This window comes from Amblyraja radiata, chromosome 27 (assembly GCF_010909765.2).
Source record: "Amblyraja radiata isolate CabotCenter1 chromosome 27, sAmbRad1.1.pri, whole genome shotgun sequence".
NCBI lineage: Eukaryota > Metazoa > Chordata > Chondrichthyes > Rajiformes > Rajidae > Amblyraja > Amblyraja radiata.
The window spans coordinates 13,484,610-13,502,872 of NC_045982.1; the positions used below are offsets into that span (position 1 = coordinate 13,484,610).

At 44.1% G+C, this 18,263-nt stretch overlaps 1 protein-coding gene across 2 annotated transcripts in view; it reads right to left on the reverse strand.

Annotated features, from left to right (window-relative positions):
• The window catches only part of clic4 (chloride intracellular channel 4), a 116,465-nt gene extending 99,088 nt beyond the window's left edge, over positions 1-17,377 (reverse strand). The window contains exon 1 of one of the 2 annotated variants that reach the window (XM_033045168.1): positions 17,359-17,377. Coding sequence is in view for 1 of the 2 variants with exons in the window: in XM_033045167.1 (XP_032901058.1) it covers positions 308-376 (69 nt within the window). In the remaining variant the exon portion in view is untranslated. Of the gene's footprint in view, positions 1-307; positions 740-17,358 lie in introns of those variants that run through there. The other variant, XM_033045167.1, reaches the window with a different exon arrangement.
• Positions 17,378-18,263: the final 886 nt, after the last annotated feature.

Consider the following 18,263-nt stretch of genomic DNA (forward strand, 5'->3'; position numbering starts at 1 on the left):
ACTCATTCACACAAGCTTGAGAATATCACACGGGCAAGACAGCAGTACAAAACACACCAATAAAAACAATGTGTCAAATTCCTAACTGTATTGGTACAAATGATGCGGCGCGGACTACAGTTCTATTTTTGAGCAGAAATTCAATCATCTCGAGTCAGTTTTCTGCACTACAATCACCAGTCTTGTCCAAATATAAAGCAAATTGCGAGTTGTTTAAAAAAAAAGGGAATAAACGGCAGTCGAGGTTTCCAGACAGTTGTCTGCAGGCTGCTTGTGGAATAAAGAGTCAGATTCTGGCAGATCTTACCTTAACAAACAACTCTATCAAAGGATCCTTGTGTCCGTCCACTCCATTCAGTGGGGTTGAGTGAGCCATGTTGAAGCAACTTCGAGTTCTCTTCAATAGCCTGCTGCCTCTGACTTTCTGCCCAAGTTTGCAATCTTGCTCCTTTTCCCCCTCCCTCTGTCTCGAATCAGAGCAACTGCAGCGAGCTACACTCCGGTAATAAAGAGATTCGCTTTTGCGTTTCTGAGCCTGTTCAGTGTTGTTCAGAATCTGTCTGTCTTTAGTAATTTGACTCTCTCTCCCTTTCTTTCTCTCCCTCCCTCTCTCTCTCTCCCCCTTTCCCCTCCTCCTTAGTTCAGATGCTTTCTTTAGCCACGTCCTGGGAAACTGGGTGGTGAAGTCTAGCGCTGTGCAGTTTCCTTTGCTCACTCTACATGGTCATTGTGTAAGCACTAACTCGCTAGAGGGAGGAAAAAAAACCCAGCTGGAATATTTAAAGCTGGTGATGTCATGCAGTACAGGGCAGGAAAGAAAAGGGCAGGCCTGTGGAGAGCGTCAAAGCACAAAGCATGAGCAGTTAACAAATCAGATAGAGCTGGACCAAAAAGCATGTGTGAGTCTGGGCTGCTCCTAAACTTATCCGTTGTAATTCCTCTTCAGCTCAATGATCAGGAAAAAAGGTCAAGGGAGCTGGGGAAATCCCACATACTTCTGAACAGAAACTTTAATCTCTCACTGTTACATATTTTATAAATTAATTAACAGTTTAACCCAGAAATAACAGTATTTCCACTCTAGATTCTTGCATTCTTTCTCTTTCCTGTTCTATGAAGCACCGTAGAAGGGTGGAACAGTGGCGCAGCTAGGGGAGCTGCTGCCTCACAACGCCAGGGACCCGGGTTCGATCCTGACCTCCGATTCTGTCTGTACGGAGTTTGCACGTTGTCCCGGTGACGGTGTGGGCTTCCTCCGGGAGTTCCGGTTTCCTTCCACATGTCAAAGGCTTGCAGGTTTGTAGGTTAGTTGGCTCGGTAAAATTCCTCAAGGGGGCAGACGAGGAAGTGGGATCACATAGAGCAAGTGAGAACGGGTGGTCAGTGGAGACTCGGTGGGCCGAAGGGCCTATTTCCATGCTGTTTCTTTCAACTCAATCAATCAAAATATACTTTACTTTGGTAATGATATCATTGCATTAATACAACTGCAGAATAGGTGACGTTTCGGGCCGAAACGTCTTCAGACTGAAGAAGGGTTTCGGCCCGAAACATTGCCTATTTCCTTCGCTCCATAGATGCTGCCTCACCCGCTGAGTTTCACCAGCATTTTTGTCTGCGATAATTGCTAATATTTTCAATCTTGATATCTGCACGGCCAATGTTCGCCAACCACTTTAGCTGTTGTTGTCCCTTCAGCTCTCGCTTCTCTCTATCATAATTTCTCCTCACTTTTAGAATTCTGAAGTAGGATAGATGTCTCACAGTTACTGCGATTTCCATAATTATTTGCAGCGCAAAAATGGACCATTTTGCCATTTTTTAACAGGTACGAAAGTGCGCGTTTCATGTATTAACAATGTATGCCGTAGGCTGCCCTGTCCTCCACATGGATTGAGCGGCTCCGTGCATCACGCCCTTTGACCCGATGACCTTACTTGCAACCCCCCTATTATTTTATATATTTTACATTGGTGTGCTACCACAAATCAGTTTCAGCTTTAGGCATGTTCTTCAGACATATTTGAATTGCAACTCTTGATCTGCAATTCCTTGGGTCACTCATCCCTTCCCATCTAACCTGTTTCCTCCTCCTCCTCCTTATCTCTGCAGGAGATGTAACACCGGTCCGTATGCCTCCTACCTGCCTCCTTCCATCCACATCCTTCCTTCTGGCTTGGAATTGGAAATAGATAGGGTAAACGTACAGAGTCTTTTACCCAGAGTAGGGATGTCAAACCCAGAGGACATAGGTTTAAGTTGAGGGAGGAAAGATTTAATGGGAACTGAGGGACAACCTTTTTTTTGCACAAAGGGTGGTATAGAAACATAGAAACATAGAAATTAGGTGCAGGAGTAGGCCATTCGGCCCTTCGAGCCTGCACCGCCATTCAATATGATCATGGCTGATCATCCAACTCAGTATCCCGTACCTGCCTTCTCTCCATACCCTCTGATCCCCTTAGCCACAAGGGCCACATCTATCTCCTTCTTAAATATAGCCAATGAACTGGCCTCGACTACCCTCTGTGGCAGAGAGTTCCAGAGATTCACCACTCTGTGTGAAAAAAGTTCTTCTCATCTCGGTTTTAAAGGATTTCCCCCTTATCCTTAAGCTGTGACCCCTTGTCCTGGACTTCCCCAACATCGGAAGCAATCTTCCTGCATCTAGCCTGTCCAACCCCTTAAGAATTTTATAAGTTTCTATAAGATCCCCTCTCAATCTCCTAAATTCTAGAGAGTATAAACCAAGTCTATCCAGTCTTTCTTCATAAGACAGTCCTGACATCCCAGGAATCAGTCTGGTGAACCTTCTCTGCACTCCCTCTAGGGCAATAATGTCCTTCCTCAGATTTGGAGACCAAAACTGTACGCAATAATGTGTATGGAACAACCTGCCGGAGGAGGGAGTTGTGGTAGGTACTATCAAAACGATCAACAAACATTTAGACAGGTCCATGGATAGGATAGATTAGGGGGGGTATGGGGCAAATGCAAGCAGGTGGGACTAGTGTAGATGGGGCATGTTGGTCAGCATGGGCAAGTTGGGCTGAAGGGCCTGTTTCCATGCTGTATGAGACACTATGGCTTTACATTTCACTCCACCTCTCTTCTCTTAGTCTGACACCTCTAGCCTTCGTCACTTACACCACCCATCTGCCCATCATACCCCATCTCACCTGTATCCACCTATCACTTGCTGGGCTTTGTCCCACACCAACCTCTCCATTCCAGCTTTTTACCTCCTACTCAAATCGATCCGTTTCCTCCCCAGTACTGCCTGACCCGTTGAGTTCCTCCAGCACTTTGTGTTTCATCACAAAGATATTGCTTGAGCTATTCAATTTTTTTTTAATGAGGTGATCTACATACTTGTAATTGTACAGAATTAATTTTTTTAATACATTTAAAGATGATGCATAAATTGCCCCTTTTCAAATTAGAATGGACATTTGAAGGACCAGAGACCAAAGCCTCAGAACAAAAGGATGTATCTTTAGAAAGGAGACGAGGAGGAATTTCTTTAGTCAGAGGGTGGTAAATCTGTGAAACTCATTGCCACAGAAGGCTGTGGAGGACAAGTCAATGGATATTTTTAAGCCGGAGGTTGACAGATTTGTGATTAGTACGGGTGTCAGGGATTATGGGGAGAAGGGAGGAGAATGGGGTTGAGAGGGAAAGATGGATCATGATTGAATCATGGCAGAGTAGTCTCGATGTGCCGAATGACTTAATTCTGTTTCTATAACTTATGAACTTATAGAGAAGTTAGAATGTGACATTGCTATTAGATTCAGCTGTGGGCTGCACAACAGCACTGCAGAGCGAATGAGCTTGTGGTAATGCTCCTACAACATCAAACCCACCTCCAAAATGGTAAGTACTTCCCTGTGCAGCAAAGACCTGGCCCTGGTTCCCACTGTTAAGCTAGTTGGATATGGCTTATGTGTGTGGTGCAATTTGGCGCAGTTAATCATGCACTTTGGAGGGGCTTCACTTTGCACCTCAAATTTAGTTTTAGGTCTCAGGATCCTCCATGAGGGCAAGCAATTAAAAAGAGCTTCATTCGTGAACCAGTGACACTCTAGTTAGAAAAACATTTTGCGGCACTTCTCAAAAATTAAAAGCTAAGCATGTTCTCTTGAGTGTTGCAATACTTTATATTTTTCAATACAATTTCTTTTTTCTTATCTGTGTGCCTTACTGGTTTATTTTCTACACACATATTGATTACTGCATCTCTTCTCTATGATCCATCGCAAAATGGTTCAACAATGTATTTCAGTTCCTTGTACTACATGTCCCATCTTTTTATACTGAGGTCTGGAATTCCAAGCAGTGACGTCACTGGGAAACAAAGTTATATACATTGTTAAAATATGATGTTTGTTAACTTCATCTTGAAAAATAAAGGCCGGTGGCAATCAGGGCTGGTTCTTTGGTGCACAGGAAATTAAACAGCAATCCTGAGGTGGGCATTATGCTGTAGTAGCATTAACACAAACCCATTTAATCTTCAGCGCTACTAGACAGTCCAGAGCTGAATTTACTAGTAGTTTAGTTTTAGATTAGTTTAGTTTAGAGATGCAGCACGGAAACAGGCCCTTTGGCCTACTGAGTCCTTGCTGACCAGCGATCCCCGCACACTAACACTATATCCTACAAACACTAGGGACAATGTGCAATTTCACCACACGGATTAGCCGACAAACCTGTACATCTTTGGAGTATGGGAGGAAACTGGAGCACCCAGAGGAAACCCACGCAGATCACGGGGAGAATGTACAAACTCCAAACAGACAGCACCCATGGTCGGGATCGAACCCGGGGCTCTGGTGCTGTGAGGCAGCAACTCTACCGCTGTGACACCATGCTGCATTAATGTCACATTATAGCAGCTATTTAACACCACTAACATCTCCAAAATTCATTGCAGTCAGTCATGTATTAACACAGAGGGGCGGAGGAAACATTACAACACGTAATTCAACTTTTTTCAAAGAGGCAAGTTTAAAATTGTGTCTTAAAGTTGAAGAGAGATGGAGTAGAGAGAAGTTTGGGGATAGAATTCAGGCACCAGGTGGCTGCAGGAAGAGCTGTCCCTGTGGAGGGCAGGAAGTGGGAATGCACAAGAAATTAAGAAGCGGAGAGTTGGGATGGGACACTAACATTGTGAAACATGTACGTAATGTGGACAGCTTGCAAATTAATACGTTTGTGGAATGGCTCCCAGAATAGCTCAAAAGGCCCATGGACAATGGGCAAATGGAACTTCATCTGAGTTTGTACGAGGTGGCAACGTTGAGGATAAGGTTAGGATTTTGAAAGGTGGGAAGAGGACAGTCATCCAGGAGGGTATTGCAGTCCAGAGAGGGCATAAGCACCCAGCGTGTATTGTATCTTTCACCATGCAGCTTCCTGTATCAACGTATGCAAACATATTTCTTGTTTATTGAAAAATAACCATGTGGACATTGCAGTCACTGCTTCTCAATATTAGAACATTGTCAAAGACACTTTCAAAGATATTTATTCCAAGCAACAGTTTTAAGGGTACATGGAGAGGAAAGGTTTAGAGGGTTTGGGGCTAAACACATAGATGATAGATGGACTAGCATAGATGTGGCACTTTGGTTGGCATGGGCAAGTTGGTCTGTTACTGTGTTCTATAACTTTTGTGCTCTATGACTTGTAAATAAACCCATACCACTGTAAATGTATTTATACCATCTCCCAAAATGTTCTGAAGACATCTCAAAGACTCCTGAATTTGTGAACAATGTTGGAGATGCTCACTGAGTGAGTTTTAGGTGATTTTTTTGCTGTCTTTTCCTGCATGTCATTCAGGACAAAATTCGCAGTGACGTTGATTTCTTGGACTATTGCATGTGAAATCTTTGCTGTTGAACAAGAACAAAATGGCTGCTGCCAATGCTTTTATTAGGAGCTTTGGCCTGAAGTAGAGATTAATTCACCATGTATCAAATGAATGGGATATGTTTTATAAGATGAATAATATTCTACAGGTTGAAGTCGAAGGTTGCCCAAAGCTGTGCAAAATGTGTTTTGGGAAGAGATAGATCAAAAACAATGGACATGCTGACAACCCCTTGTACACCACACAAGGTGGAGGACATCCATTTTAAACATACTGTAAAAATGCTGGAAGATTAGCTTAATTCATAGTCATTATAAAATGCTACAAGCTATCTGTTTGGGTCAAGGAGCCAGAAGAGAGGCGAGACAATTACTGAACGATTTATTTCACTGAAGAACATAAATTGGGCCTATATTCGCTGGAGTTTAGAAGAATGAGGGGGGACCTCATTGAAATGTACAGAATAGTGAAAGGCTTGGATAGAGTGGATGTGGAGAGGATGCTTCCACTAGTGGGAGAGTCTGGGACTAGAGGTCATAGCCTCAGAATTAAAGGACGTTTTTTAGGAAGGAGATGAGGAGAAATGTATTTAATCAGATGGTGGTGAATCTGTGAAATTATTTGCCACAGAAGGCTTTGGAGGCCAAGTTAGTGGATATATTTAAGGCAGAGATAGATAGATTCTTGATTAATACGAGTGTCAGCGGTTATGGGGAGAAGGCAGGAGAATGAGATTAGGAGGGAGAGATAGATCAGCCATGATTGAATGGCAGAGTAGATGTGCTGGGCCAAATGGCCTAATTCTACTCTTATCACTTATGATCTTATGATTATGATGAATTGCATTACAATGTTAATGATTTTTAGGCATCATGCCCTAACAATAGGTTTGTGCATGGATTGGTTAATGAATGAGTTGACTCAAAGTTGTTCTGTATGCAAAAGCTGAGATTTGATCATATAAATAGCTCTGGCTATAAAAGTAGCAACCAAAATTGTGAGAAAATGTCACCATGAATTACTTCAGTCCACTGTCAGAGAACTATGATAGCGTTCCAAAGATATAAAGTGTGTTGTGAAGGAACTGCAGATGCCTGTTTACACTGAAGATAGATACAAAATATTGGAGGAATGAAGAAGGGTCTCGACCCGATACGTCACCTATTCCTTTTCTCCAGAGATGCTGCCTGACCCGCTGAGTTACTCCAGCATTTTGCGCCTATCGCCAAAGAAACAAAACTGAGTGCAAAGCCTATTGGCACGAGACTTGGTCAGCCAATTGTCACCATTGGAATAGTTATTTGCCTTGACTGTTGTCAGTTTTGAACAGCCATACATTTTATTTGCCAACAGAAGGGTCACATTTCAGCGGCCTGCAGATCCAAGACTGAGATAATCAATGAAAGCACGTTCAGTGGAAACTCAAAACAAAAACAGTAAGAAACATTTCATGTTCGAAAGTTCATTCTGACAATGAGGAAATTAGATTGTACTGTATTCGTGTCACAACTTGTAAGGGCAGCAAGCAGACTTTTGAGTAAAGATCTTTAACAACCAGAATGACAACATGCATATTGATACTACCAGACTGTTTGATAAGATCTCAATCTGGTTAGACGGAAAGAAATGTCAGACAAAAAAAACTCCTGTCACGAGTTTTTAAGGACCTTTGCGCAAATTTCATTTCTGTGTTTAGCACAATATTCAATGAATAAAGCAACCATCATTGTAGCTAACTTTAATACCAACTAGGAAGGACCGGCTGAAGCAATTTAAGCTAAATTGGAAAAATATTTTCAGCATTGATGTTCAAAGGCGCACGTAGTAACGGGTCTGATGACATGTTCAAAGACTGCTCCACTGACATAGGATATGATGTACACATCAGACCAGACACAAAGCCACTCTTCTGCAAGCCCAGGCTAATCCTGTCTGCTTTAAAGATTCAGCTTGAGTAGAAATGTTGATAAACTGTAACAAAATCATGTGCTTGGAAATGATGAGTGGACCACCCAACTATAGGTATGTCTAAGACCGACAAAATTATCGTGTATATATACTTTATCACAATGAATGAAACCATAATTGACCAATCGCAACTGATGCTCATTTCACGTAGTATGTATGCAGAGAAGACAGGGTATAAGATATTAATAACATTTGAGTTTAGTTTAGAGATATATTGTAGAAACAGGCCCTTTGGCTCCTTGAGTCGGTGCCGACCAGCCATTCCTCCACATTAACACTATCCTACACACTAGGAACAATTTTGACATTTATACCAAGCCAATTATCCTACAATCCTGGACGTCTTTGGAGTGTGGGAGGAAACCAAAGATCTCGGAGAAAACCCACGCAGGTCACAGGAAGAACGTGCAAACTCCATACAGACAAGCACCCGTAGCCAGGATCGAACCCGGGTCTCTGGTGCTTTTAGCGCTGCACCACCGCTTCGCCCTATGTTCACCATCCCAGCTCAATGAAAGGTGGAAGTACCTTTCCATCAACATGCACAAAAGGGGTCAGATATGCTCACGATTACCATTCGGAGACACGTCCCTACCCAAGATCTTCCAAACGATGATGAATAACGTCTTGTAACATATGAACCATTGCTAGTGCAATCAAGACGATCTGATAATCAGGAAATTATATGAGCACAATGTAGCGTCATGATGAAATAAATACATGCTTTGTAAACAGAAGATGTGCGCCTTGATTTAAAGGTTGATGTCAGTGTCCTACATCCAGTGAAACAAAAAAATAGATGCCTTCACCAAGGTGTCAAAATCTAAAAATGTTTCAGAAATATGATTGTTTCCAGCAATGATGTTATATTTCTCACAATTCCATCTAGATCTTGTAGCCATCCCATGACTTGTGAAAAAGAATTGAAATCACTATGGAGCAAAGAGTAAAAATATGCATGAAGATGCAATCTTCAGGAAAAGGATTCTGAAAAGGTACAATCTAGCATATTTGTTCATTATGATACTAAGCACAAGTTGAACCTGTCATGTTAAGACCAGGTGTTGATGCAGTATAAGCTCTATAATGGATGTTGGGCATAAAAAACTTATCACAATGTCTTCTTGTACTCTTACAAGAACATATCAGAAAGGAATAGTGCTTGCAATTGGGAATTCCCTTCTGTTGTTACCAGACACCTCCTTGATCACAGCAACAGCATATACGCTGCAACTAGCAACATTAGATGCTAAATCAGTGAAGCTTTTCACAGCAGCGTTCAGTGCAAATATGGAAAGTCCTACACCAAAAGTACTGAATAATTGAGTACAGACGCTTTAAACTGCAGCTATAGCAGTAGCTCTGTTGCTGCAACCAAACTCTCACGTTGGAAGTGAAAATATTAACAACATGTTCAATAAAGATTAGTTTAATTTAGTTTCGAGATACAGTGATGAAACAGGCCCTTTGTCCCACCGAGTCCAGCAATCCCCGCGCATTAATGCTATCCTACACACGAGGGACAATTTACATCTATACCAAGCCAATTAACCTACAAACCTGTTCAAAAAGGAACTGCAGATGCTGGAATATCGAAGGTACACAAAATTGCTGGGGAAATTCAGCGGGTGCAGCAGCATCTATGGAGCGAAGGAAATAGGCGACGTTTCGGGCCGAAACCCTTCTTCAGACTGATGGGGGGTGGGGGGGGGAGAAGGAAGGAAAAGGGGAGGAGGAGGAGGAGCCCGAGGGTGGGCGGATGGGAGGGTGGGAGGAGACAGCTAGAGGGTTAAGGAAGGGGAGGAGACAGCAAGGGCTAGCAAAATTGGGAGAATTCAATGTTAATGCCATCCGGACGCAAGGTCCCCAGACGGAATATGAGGTGCTGTTCCTCCAATTTCCGCTGTTGCTCACTCTGGCAATGGAGGAGACCCAGGACAGAGAGGTCGGATTGGGGATGGGAGGGGGAGTTGAAGTGATGAGCCACCGGGAGTTCAGGTAGGTTATTGCGGACTGAGCGGAGGTGTTCGGCGAAACGATCGCCCAACCTACGCTTAGTCTCCCCGATGTAAATCAGCTGACATCTAGAGCAGCGGATGCAGTAGATGAGGTTGGAGGAGATACAGGTGAACCTTTGTCGCACCTGGAACGACTGCTTGGGTCCTTGAATGGAGTCGAGGGGGGAGGTGAAGGGACAGGTGTTGCATTTCTTGCGGTTGCAACGGAAAGTGCCCGGGGAGGGGGTGGTGCGGGAGGGAAGGGAAGAATTGACGAGGGAGTTGCGGAGGGAGCGGTCCTTACGTCTTTGGAGTGTGGGAGGAAACCAAAAGTCTTGGAGAAAACCCACGCAGGTCACATGGAAAACGTACAAAGTCCGTCAGACAGCACCCGAAGTCAAGATCGATCCCGGGTCACTGGCGCTGTTAGGCAGCAGCTCTACCGCTGCGCCACCATGCAGGTGATGTAAAAATTATGGTAACTGCGTCAGAAATTGCCGTCAAAACCCAGAGATCCAGTATTGAACAAGGTCTATTTAACTGGAGTATAGACAAAGAACTGAAACTCGTCTAAAATGATTGCAATGAGTTATCAAGTGCATAAAGTGAGATCATGAGAAAAAATATTTTAACCAATTTTCATAGGATATATGGAGACACTGGGAACTGCAGATGCTTGTTTACAAATAAAATGGCACAAAGTGCTGAAATAACTCAGCGGGTCATAGAGTCATAGAGAGTCATAGAGTGATACAGTTTGGATACAGGCCCTTTGGCCCAACTTGCCCACAACGGCCAACAATGTCCCACCTACCCTAGTCCCACTTGCCTGAACTTGGTCCATATCCCTCCAAAGCTGTCCTATCCATGTACCTGTCTAACTGTTTCTTAAACGATGGGTAGTCCCAACGTCAACTACCTCCTCTGGCAGCTTGCTCCATACACCAACCACCCTTTGTGTGAAAAAGTTACCCATCGGATTTCTATTAAATCTTTTCCCCTTCACCTTGAACCTATGTCCTCAAGTACCAGTCAAATATGAGACAAGGGTGGTCAAACCAATTTAGCCCAATATACTAAATTGGGGACGGTTGACGGGTGCCAACTGTCCCTAACGCTAATACGGGGCAGTTGGCAACCCTACCTTGAACCTATGTCCTCTGGTCCTCGATTCACCTACTCTGGGCAAAAGACTGTGCATCTACCCGTGCGAGAGACTCTGTGCGTAAGATCGAGGTGTATAAAATTAGTAGGGGTGTCAGAGGTTATGGGGAGAAGGCAGAAGAATGGGGTTAGGAGGGAGATATAGATCAGCCAAGACACTGGATGGGCCGAATGGCCTAATTCTGCTCCTATCACATGACCTTATGAGCCCTCATCCTCCTGCACTCCAGGGAATTGAGTCCCATCCTGTTCAACCTCTCTCTATAGCTCAGACACGAGTCCTGGCCACAGTTTTCTGGCATAAATGTTCTTGCCATAGATTATATCAAACCACAACTCTGTGACTGCTACCATCATTAATCACTATCTTCCACAATGAAATCTAACCTTATATTGTTACATCATATCATCCCCAGTCACTCCCAGGTTCAATTTCATCAAGATCACATATCACGCATTACACTTGGCTGCTTCGTGTGGTGCTTCATACCACTTATTAGGTATCAATACCTTCATTTTCACAGACCTCATCGACCTTATGGCAAACCGCCAAGTAATTTCAGGCGACGAGGAACCGCAGGTGAGAATGTAATGTTAGGAATGTACCTCGAGAAAATATCCAACACTTGCGCAAAAATTATTTCCGCTCTCGCCCAAAGTTCCAAAATGTAAAAGTGATTTCAGTAATTAGCAGAGTCGCAAGATTGTAAAACAAAAGAACAGAAGGTGAGGAGGGAGAAAGCCGTCCTTAGCAACCGTCGGGCTTTTGAAGCACACTGCACAACACTAACCACAATCCTACCTCAGCAACGATCGACACACTTTGTTTGGGTTGCACTACGTCTGTTTGTTTTGAACTATCACGGTCTGGTTACCTCATATTACTGATCATTAGTCTAGTTTAGTTTAGAGATACAGCGTGGAAACAGGCCCTTCGGCCCATCAAGTCCACACCGGCCAGCGATCTCCGCACACTCACACTATCCTACATATACTATTGACAATTTACACTTATACCAACCCTATTCACATACCAGCCTGTATGTCTTTGGAGTGTGGGAGGAAACCGAAGCTCTCGGAGATTTTCCCACGTGATCACGAGGAGAATGTACAAACTTCATACAGACAGCACCCGTAGTCGGGATCGAACCCAGGTCTCTGGCACCGTAAGCACTGTAGGCACCAACTCTACCACTGGCCACCGTACTGCCCAGTTCCAATACCTGTAGGGGAGAGGGTAGGACTGAAGATGTCCTGGTTGGGTTGCTCCTGGGCCTGGCCAAGCTGGCCATCCGCTAGTCACGGCGTCAGGCGGAAGAGGACTCTGCCCAAGCTGGCTTTTCCGCGATTATGTCCATGCCCAGGTGGTTTTGGAGAGGGACTACGTGCCGTCCACAGGCGCCCTGGGGGGTTTCCAGGACCGCTGGGCACCGCGAGGGTTGAATGCATCCTTAACAAGGATGGGGAAGTAGTGATTTAAGAATATTTGTTTTACTTGTACTATGGTAGTGGGTTTTGTTTTGAATCATTTAGTAGTGTACATATTATAATAAATAATTGAATAAATTATTTTTGGTTTTAAAAAAACACAAAAAAACCCCCAACTAGATTAAGGGTTCGAACGCACAATCCTGAGGGGTACCAGGGTTCAGAATCAGAATGGAGGAAATGTTATGACCAATTCTAAAATAATACATCCTACATTCTAATAAACTATAACGTTTCTTGGCTCATAAGTGAAGTAAGTTTATTTATCACAAGGTGAAGTAAGGGCCTTGGTGAGACCACACCTGGAGTATTGCGTACAGTTTTGGTCTCCAAATCTGAGGAAAGACATTCTTGCCATAGAGGGAGTACAGAGAAGGTTCACCAGACTGTTTCCTGGGATGTCAAGACTTTCATATGAAGAAAGACTGGATAGACTCGGCTTGTACTCGCTAGAATTTAGAAGATTGAGGGGGGATCTTATAGAAACTTACAAAATTCTTTAGGGACCAAGAACCCACCCGAAGGCTCGTAGGACGGCAGGACCTGTAACCTGCCCAGAGTCTCGTGGGGGCCCGCGCGATGGTCGGCGGGGCCGTGAGGGAGCTGGAGACGTCGGACATGAGTAGCGTGGGCTGGTAGGAGGGTGAACCGGGGTAATGCCTCCGGCACCTTCAAGGTCGGCTACAGGAGGTGCCCCGGGACCCATAGATGGCCAGATGAGCTGACCAGACTTTGTATAAAGGTGCCAAAAGTGGCAGTGCCCACGTGTGTAATATATGCAAAAAGAACCTTACTATGCAGTTGCATATGTGACAAATAGAACACTATTGGCTATTGAAATCTTTTCTCCATCTACCCGGTCAAACTAATTTAATTAATTCAATGAAACTAATCTGAATAAAGCATTATTCAGTTCCACCTTAGATACGTGATATATAACATATCTGAAAGTCTAAACTTCATAGAAAATATGGATTCATAGACTTGAAACCAGAAAGCTTTTGGGCCCAGGTTAACATTTGTAGAAACAGTAACATGGCAGCTTTCAAATCTTCCTATCACAACCCATCCAAACAAAATGTAACAATTCATCAAAAATAAACAGATTACCTTATCTCAAGTAAAAATATTCTAAAAAACATATTTAGATAAAATAATTCGGCTTTGAAAATATATCACATGCAGTAAAGTGAAATTATTGCATTACATTGTGGAGGAATGAACTGCAGATGCTGGTTTAAACCGATGATAGACACAAAATACTGGAGTAACTCAGCAGGACAGGCAGCATCTCTGGAGAGAAGGAATGGGTGACGTTTTGGGCCGAGATGTCACCCATTTCTTCACTCCTGAGATGCTGCCTGTCCCGCTGACTTACTCCAGCATTTTGTGTCCATATTGCATTACATTTGCTATGTATTAAAGCCTTACAATCAAGACACTTTTTTACATCAGGGATTTTACAAAATAGGAATGAATTAGATCTTGTATATATGAGTTCAATGCCTGTACCAGGAACGCATTTAACTGAAAGCAGCATTAAAGAACCAGATTAAAGGGAATACCATTATCAAATATTTGCTTGTTCTACATTTTTGCAGTTGCCCTGCAATGTCATTCAGCTCTTTGATTTGATTTTGTTCTTGTTCTGACATAATCTCCAAAGCAATAAATGTTCCTCCGAGACATAAATTGCATCTCTTTCTCTCGAGGCTACTGACAAAGCCACTTCTCAGTTCAGTACCAATCTTATTAAAACAGCTCTCTCTCTCTTGCCCTGTCTCAGTGCACACTGCAGTGTGCTGAGTTAATACAACACAAGCAATTATAATGCAACAGCCTGCAAGAAACCAAGAGGTTCCTTCATTCTCCCAAACACCACATTGCCTGACAACTCACCGACCAAGTCTGAAATGAATGCAATGCAATGCATTTTTATGGTATTCATTTTTAACGAATAGCTTAAATTTCAATTATGCAATAGTAAAATATTTCACATTTCCGACTAATTATTTTGTTAAACATTTTGTCAATGAAAAGAGACAGAATTAATTTAAGCCCATCTGCTTAACCTTGGCAAATACTAATACTATCTTCCAAACATGCCAAGGATATTCTTCGTGACAGGTAAGTCATGCTATTGGTTCTGAACAGGAAGGTTCTTTCACCTCAAGGGCGGCACGGTGGTGCAGCGGTACAGTTGCTGCCTTACAGCACTTGCAGCGCCGGTGACCCAGGTTCGATCCCGACTACGGGTGCTGTCTGTACGGAGTTTGTATGTTCTCCCCGTGACCGCGTGGGTTTTCTCCGAGATCTCCGGTTTCCTCCCACACTCCAAAGACGTACAGGTTAGAGAGTCAATTGGCTTGGTGTATGTGTAAATTGTCCCTGGTGTGTGTAGATAGTGTTAATGTGCGGGGATCACTGGTCAGTGTGGACTCGGTGAGCCGAAGGGCATGCCTTCGTGCTGTATCTCTACAAAAAAAACGAGACTTGACAGAATTTTTCTTTTTATTTCAAAAATCTCTTCACCTCATCCTTTCGTGGTGAAAAGTTGTGTTGTTAATGAAAATTCAACTGCATCAATGAAACACCATATTATCTTTCAAGGTCCTTGTATTGTCTATTAAAAACCCGGGGAGCTAATTTTTGCAGAATCTGTTTTGTCCCCTGATATTTAGTTGTAATATCAACAGGTTGAAGAATACATTACTGAATGCACAGTATGTGTAGGAACAGATTTCTAATATGTCATCTGGATAAGCAAAAAGCAATCTGATAATATACCTCACATCATATAAAGAACACAAATAAGGGCATCCCCGCAGACATTACAAAAATTAAACTAAAGTTTGATTGCAACGGAATGAACTTCGACAGACAGATGCATCCAAACTCCACCCCTTTATGGTATTACTCTGTACATGTGAAGTGGACATCACAAATGGAAGGTAAAGCAAGCAAAGATTAAATGAACAAAAAATTAAAAAGAGTGAAAAGATAATGGCAAAAGGTAGACAAAAATGCTGGAGAAACTCAGCGGGTGCAGCAGCATCTATGGAGCGAAGGAAATAGGCAACGTTTCGGGCCGAAACCCTTCTTCAGACTGATGCAGGGTGGGGGGGCGGGAAGAAGAAAGGAAGGAAAGAATTGACCAGGGAGTTACGGAGGGAGCGGTCTCTGTGGGAAGCAGACAGGGGGGGGGGGGGGGAGATGGGAAGATGTAGCGAGTGGTGGAGTCACGTTGGAGGTGGCGAAAATGACGGAGGACTATTTGTTGTATGTGACGGCCAGTGGGGTGGAAAGTGAGGACTAGGGGGACTCTGCCCTTGTTCCGAGTGGGGGGAATGGGGAGAGAGAGCAGTGTCGTGGGGTATTGAGGAGACCCTGGTGAGAGCCTCATCTATGGTAGGGGAGGGGAACCCCCGTTCCCAGAAGAATGAGGAAATTTCCCATGCCCTGGTGTGGAACACCTCATCCTGGGAGCAGATGCGGCATAGACGGAGGAATTGGGAGTAGTGGATGAAGTCCTTACAGGAAGCAGGGTGGGAAGAAGTGTAGTCCAGATAGCCATGGGACTCAGTAGGTTTATAGTGGATGTCGGTCAGAAGTCTATCACCTGCGATGGAGATAGTGAGGTCAAGAAATGGTAGGGAAGTGTCGGAAATGGTCCAGGTGTATTTGAGTGCCAGATGGAAGTTAATGGCGAAGTTGATGTTGAGTGTGGGTGCAGGAGGTAGCACCAATGCAATCATCGATGTAGCGGAGGTAGAGGTCGGGGATGGGGCCCAGGTACGTCTCGAACAATGATTGTTCGACCTACCCTACAAAGAGGCAGGCATAGGTGGGGCCCATGCGCGTGCCCATAGCTACGCCTTGTGTTTGGAGGAAATGGGAGGAGTCAAACGAAATAGACCTTGCTGTCTTCTCCCCTTCTCAACTCTCCCTCAGCCCTCTGGCTCCCCCTCGTCCTTTCTTCTTCCCGCCCCCCCCCCCCCAACCTGCATCAATCTGTAGAAGGGGTTCGGCCCGAAACGTTACCTATTTCCTTCGCTCCATAGATGCTGCCGCACCCGCTGAGTTTCTCCAGCATTTTTGTCTACCTTCGATTCTCCAGCATCTGCAGTTCCATCTTGAACAGATAATGGCAAAAGTCAAGCAAGAAAAAAAGAGTCAGAATAGCCAGAAAATGGTGAATATGCTTAAGCAGATCAGGCATGAAAAGGGGAAGTTAGCAATTGAGGGGCAAACAGTTTTGTCAGAAGGGTAAGAGCTGCAACATATAGAGGTGCTGCACGAACCTAGCATGTCAGAGTCAGGATGTGCCAATGCCGAAAGCAAAGCTGAACTGACGTCACAAGGGCTGGAGGCAGCCAAAGCATAAGGCAGCATATGTAGAGTGAATGGACAAGCACATTTTGGATCGGGATCCTTCTTCAGACTGAGTTCCTTCAGCACTTTATATTTTGCCGAGTCTCTGGCGCTGTAAGGCAGCAACTCTACCACTGCGCCACAATGCCACCCTTTTGTAAATGTATCACAGGTCCTTCATCACTGCTGGCCCTAAATCCTGAACTTCCTCCCCAATAGTTCTGTGGTAGCACCTCCATCAGGAGGAAAGCAGTGGTTCAGAACAAAATATATAGGTTTTAACATGTTGGGGGCAGCTTCAGCGCTAAAAACAATTAGGCGCTAGGCTGGCTTGTTTGCATTATCCTGCCACAGCACTCAACCTCACACATTCCACTCAGTGGTCAATTCATTCACTGCTGTTTAATGTAGATGGCACTTCATATATTAAACCACAGCAGGCTGTTAGATTATAATCAGTAGTTACTGCAGTCATTCAAAGATTGAGTTTACCTGAATATTAGAATGTTTTCTTCCTCCAACCTTCAACAATTTCCCTCAATTTCCAACAAATGTTCCCTCTACTTCTTGCTTTCAATATAAATTCATTCCTCACTGCGTAAAAGCATTAGAAAGACATGTTATTCTCCACTGCCTTGACAAAAAGCCTCTTCTCCCAAACAAGAGGATAATCACAAGACTGTTTTTGCCATTTTGGTAGTTCATCAGGATCACAAATTACCCACTTCCATTTCAGTTTTGTGGGTTCTGAGGTGGTTGATGAGGCCAATTGTGGGACCCCACAATCTTCCACAGATCAGGCAGGATGCGGCTGACAGAATGGGTGGATGGATAGTTTGCAAGTTCCTGATAAGTGCAATCAACAACAGGAACCCTGGCTGCATTCTGTCTTCTTAATCCAGGGGACCAGTTTAAGTGAAGCACAGACAGAGGAGTGTGCTGAAGAATCTGTACACCAGCTGTAATAACTGCAACGAAACATGTTTTTAATTAGTATATTATCCCATGGCCATTAGAAACAGCATCAACAAACATGCAGCAGCATTTTATATGAATAACATCTGGAAAGTCAGAGCATTCATTCCTCCCCTCATTGTGACACTTTCTGGCAAACAGAGGTAGGTTTATATTTGGAAGCGAGGAGAGAAAGTGGGGGAGAGGGAGGGGGGATGGCTGGAGAAGAGAGAGGGGTGGAGGGAAGAGAGCAGAGGGAGGAGAGAGAGGGGAGGGAGGAGAGTGAGGGGAGGAGAGTGAGGGGAGGAGGAGAAAGGGGAGGAGGAGAGTGAGGGGAGGAGGAGAGGGGTAGGAGGCAAGAGAGGAAGAGAGGGGGATAGGAGAGGGCGGTAGAGATGGGGTTAAGGGGTGGAGCGAGGGTGGTGGAGCAAGGAGAGGAGATG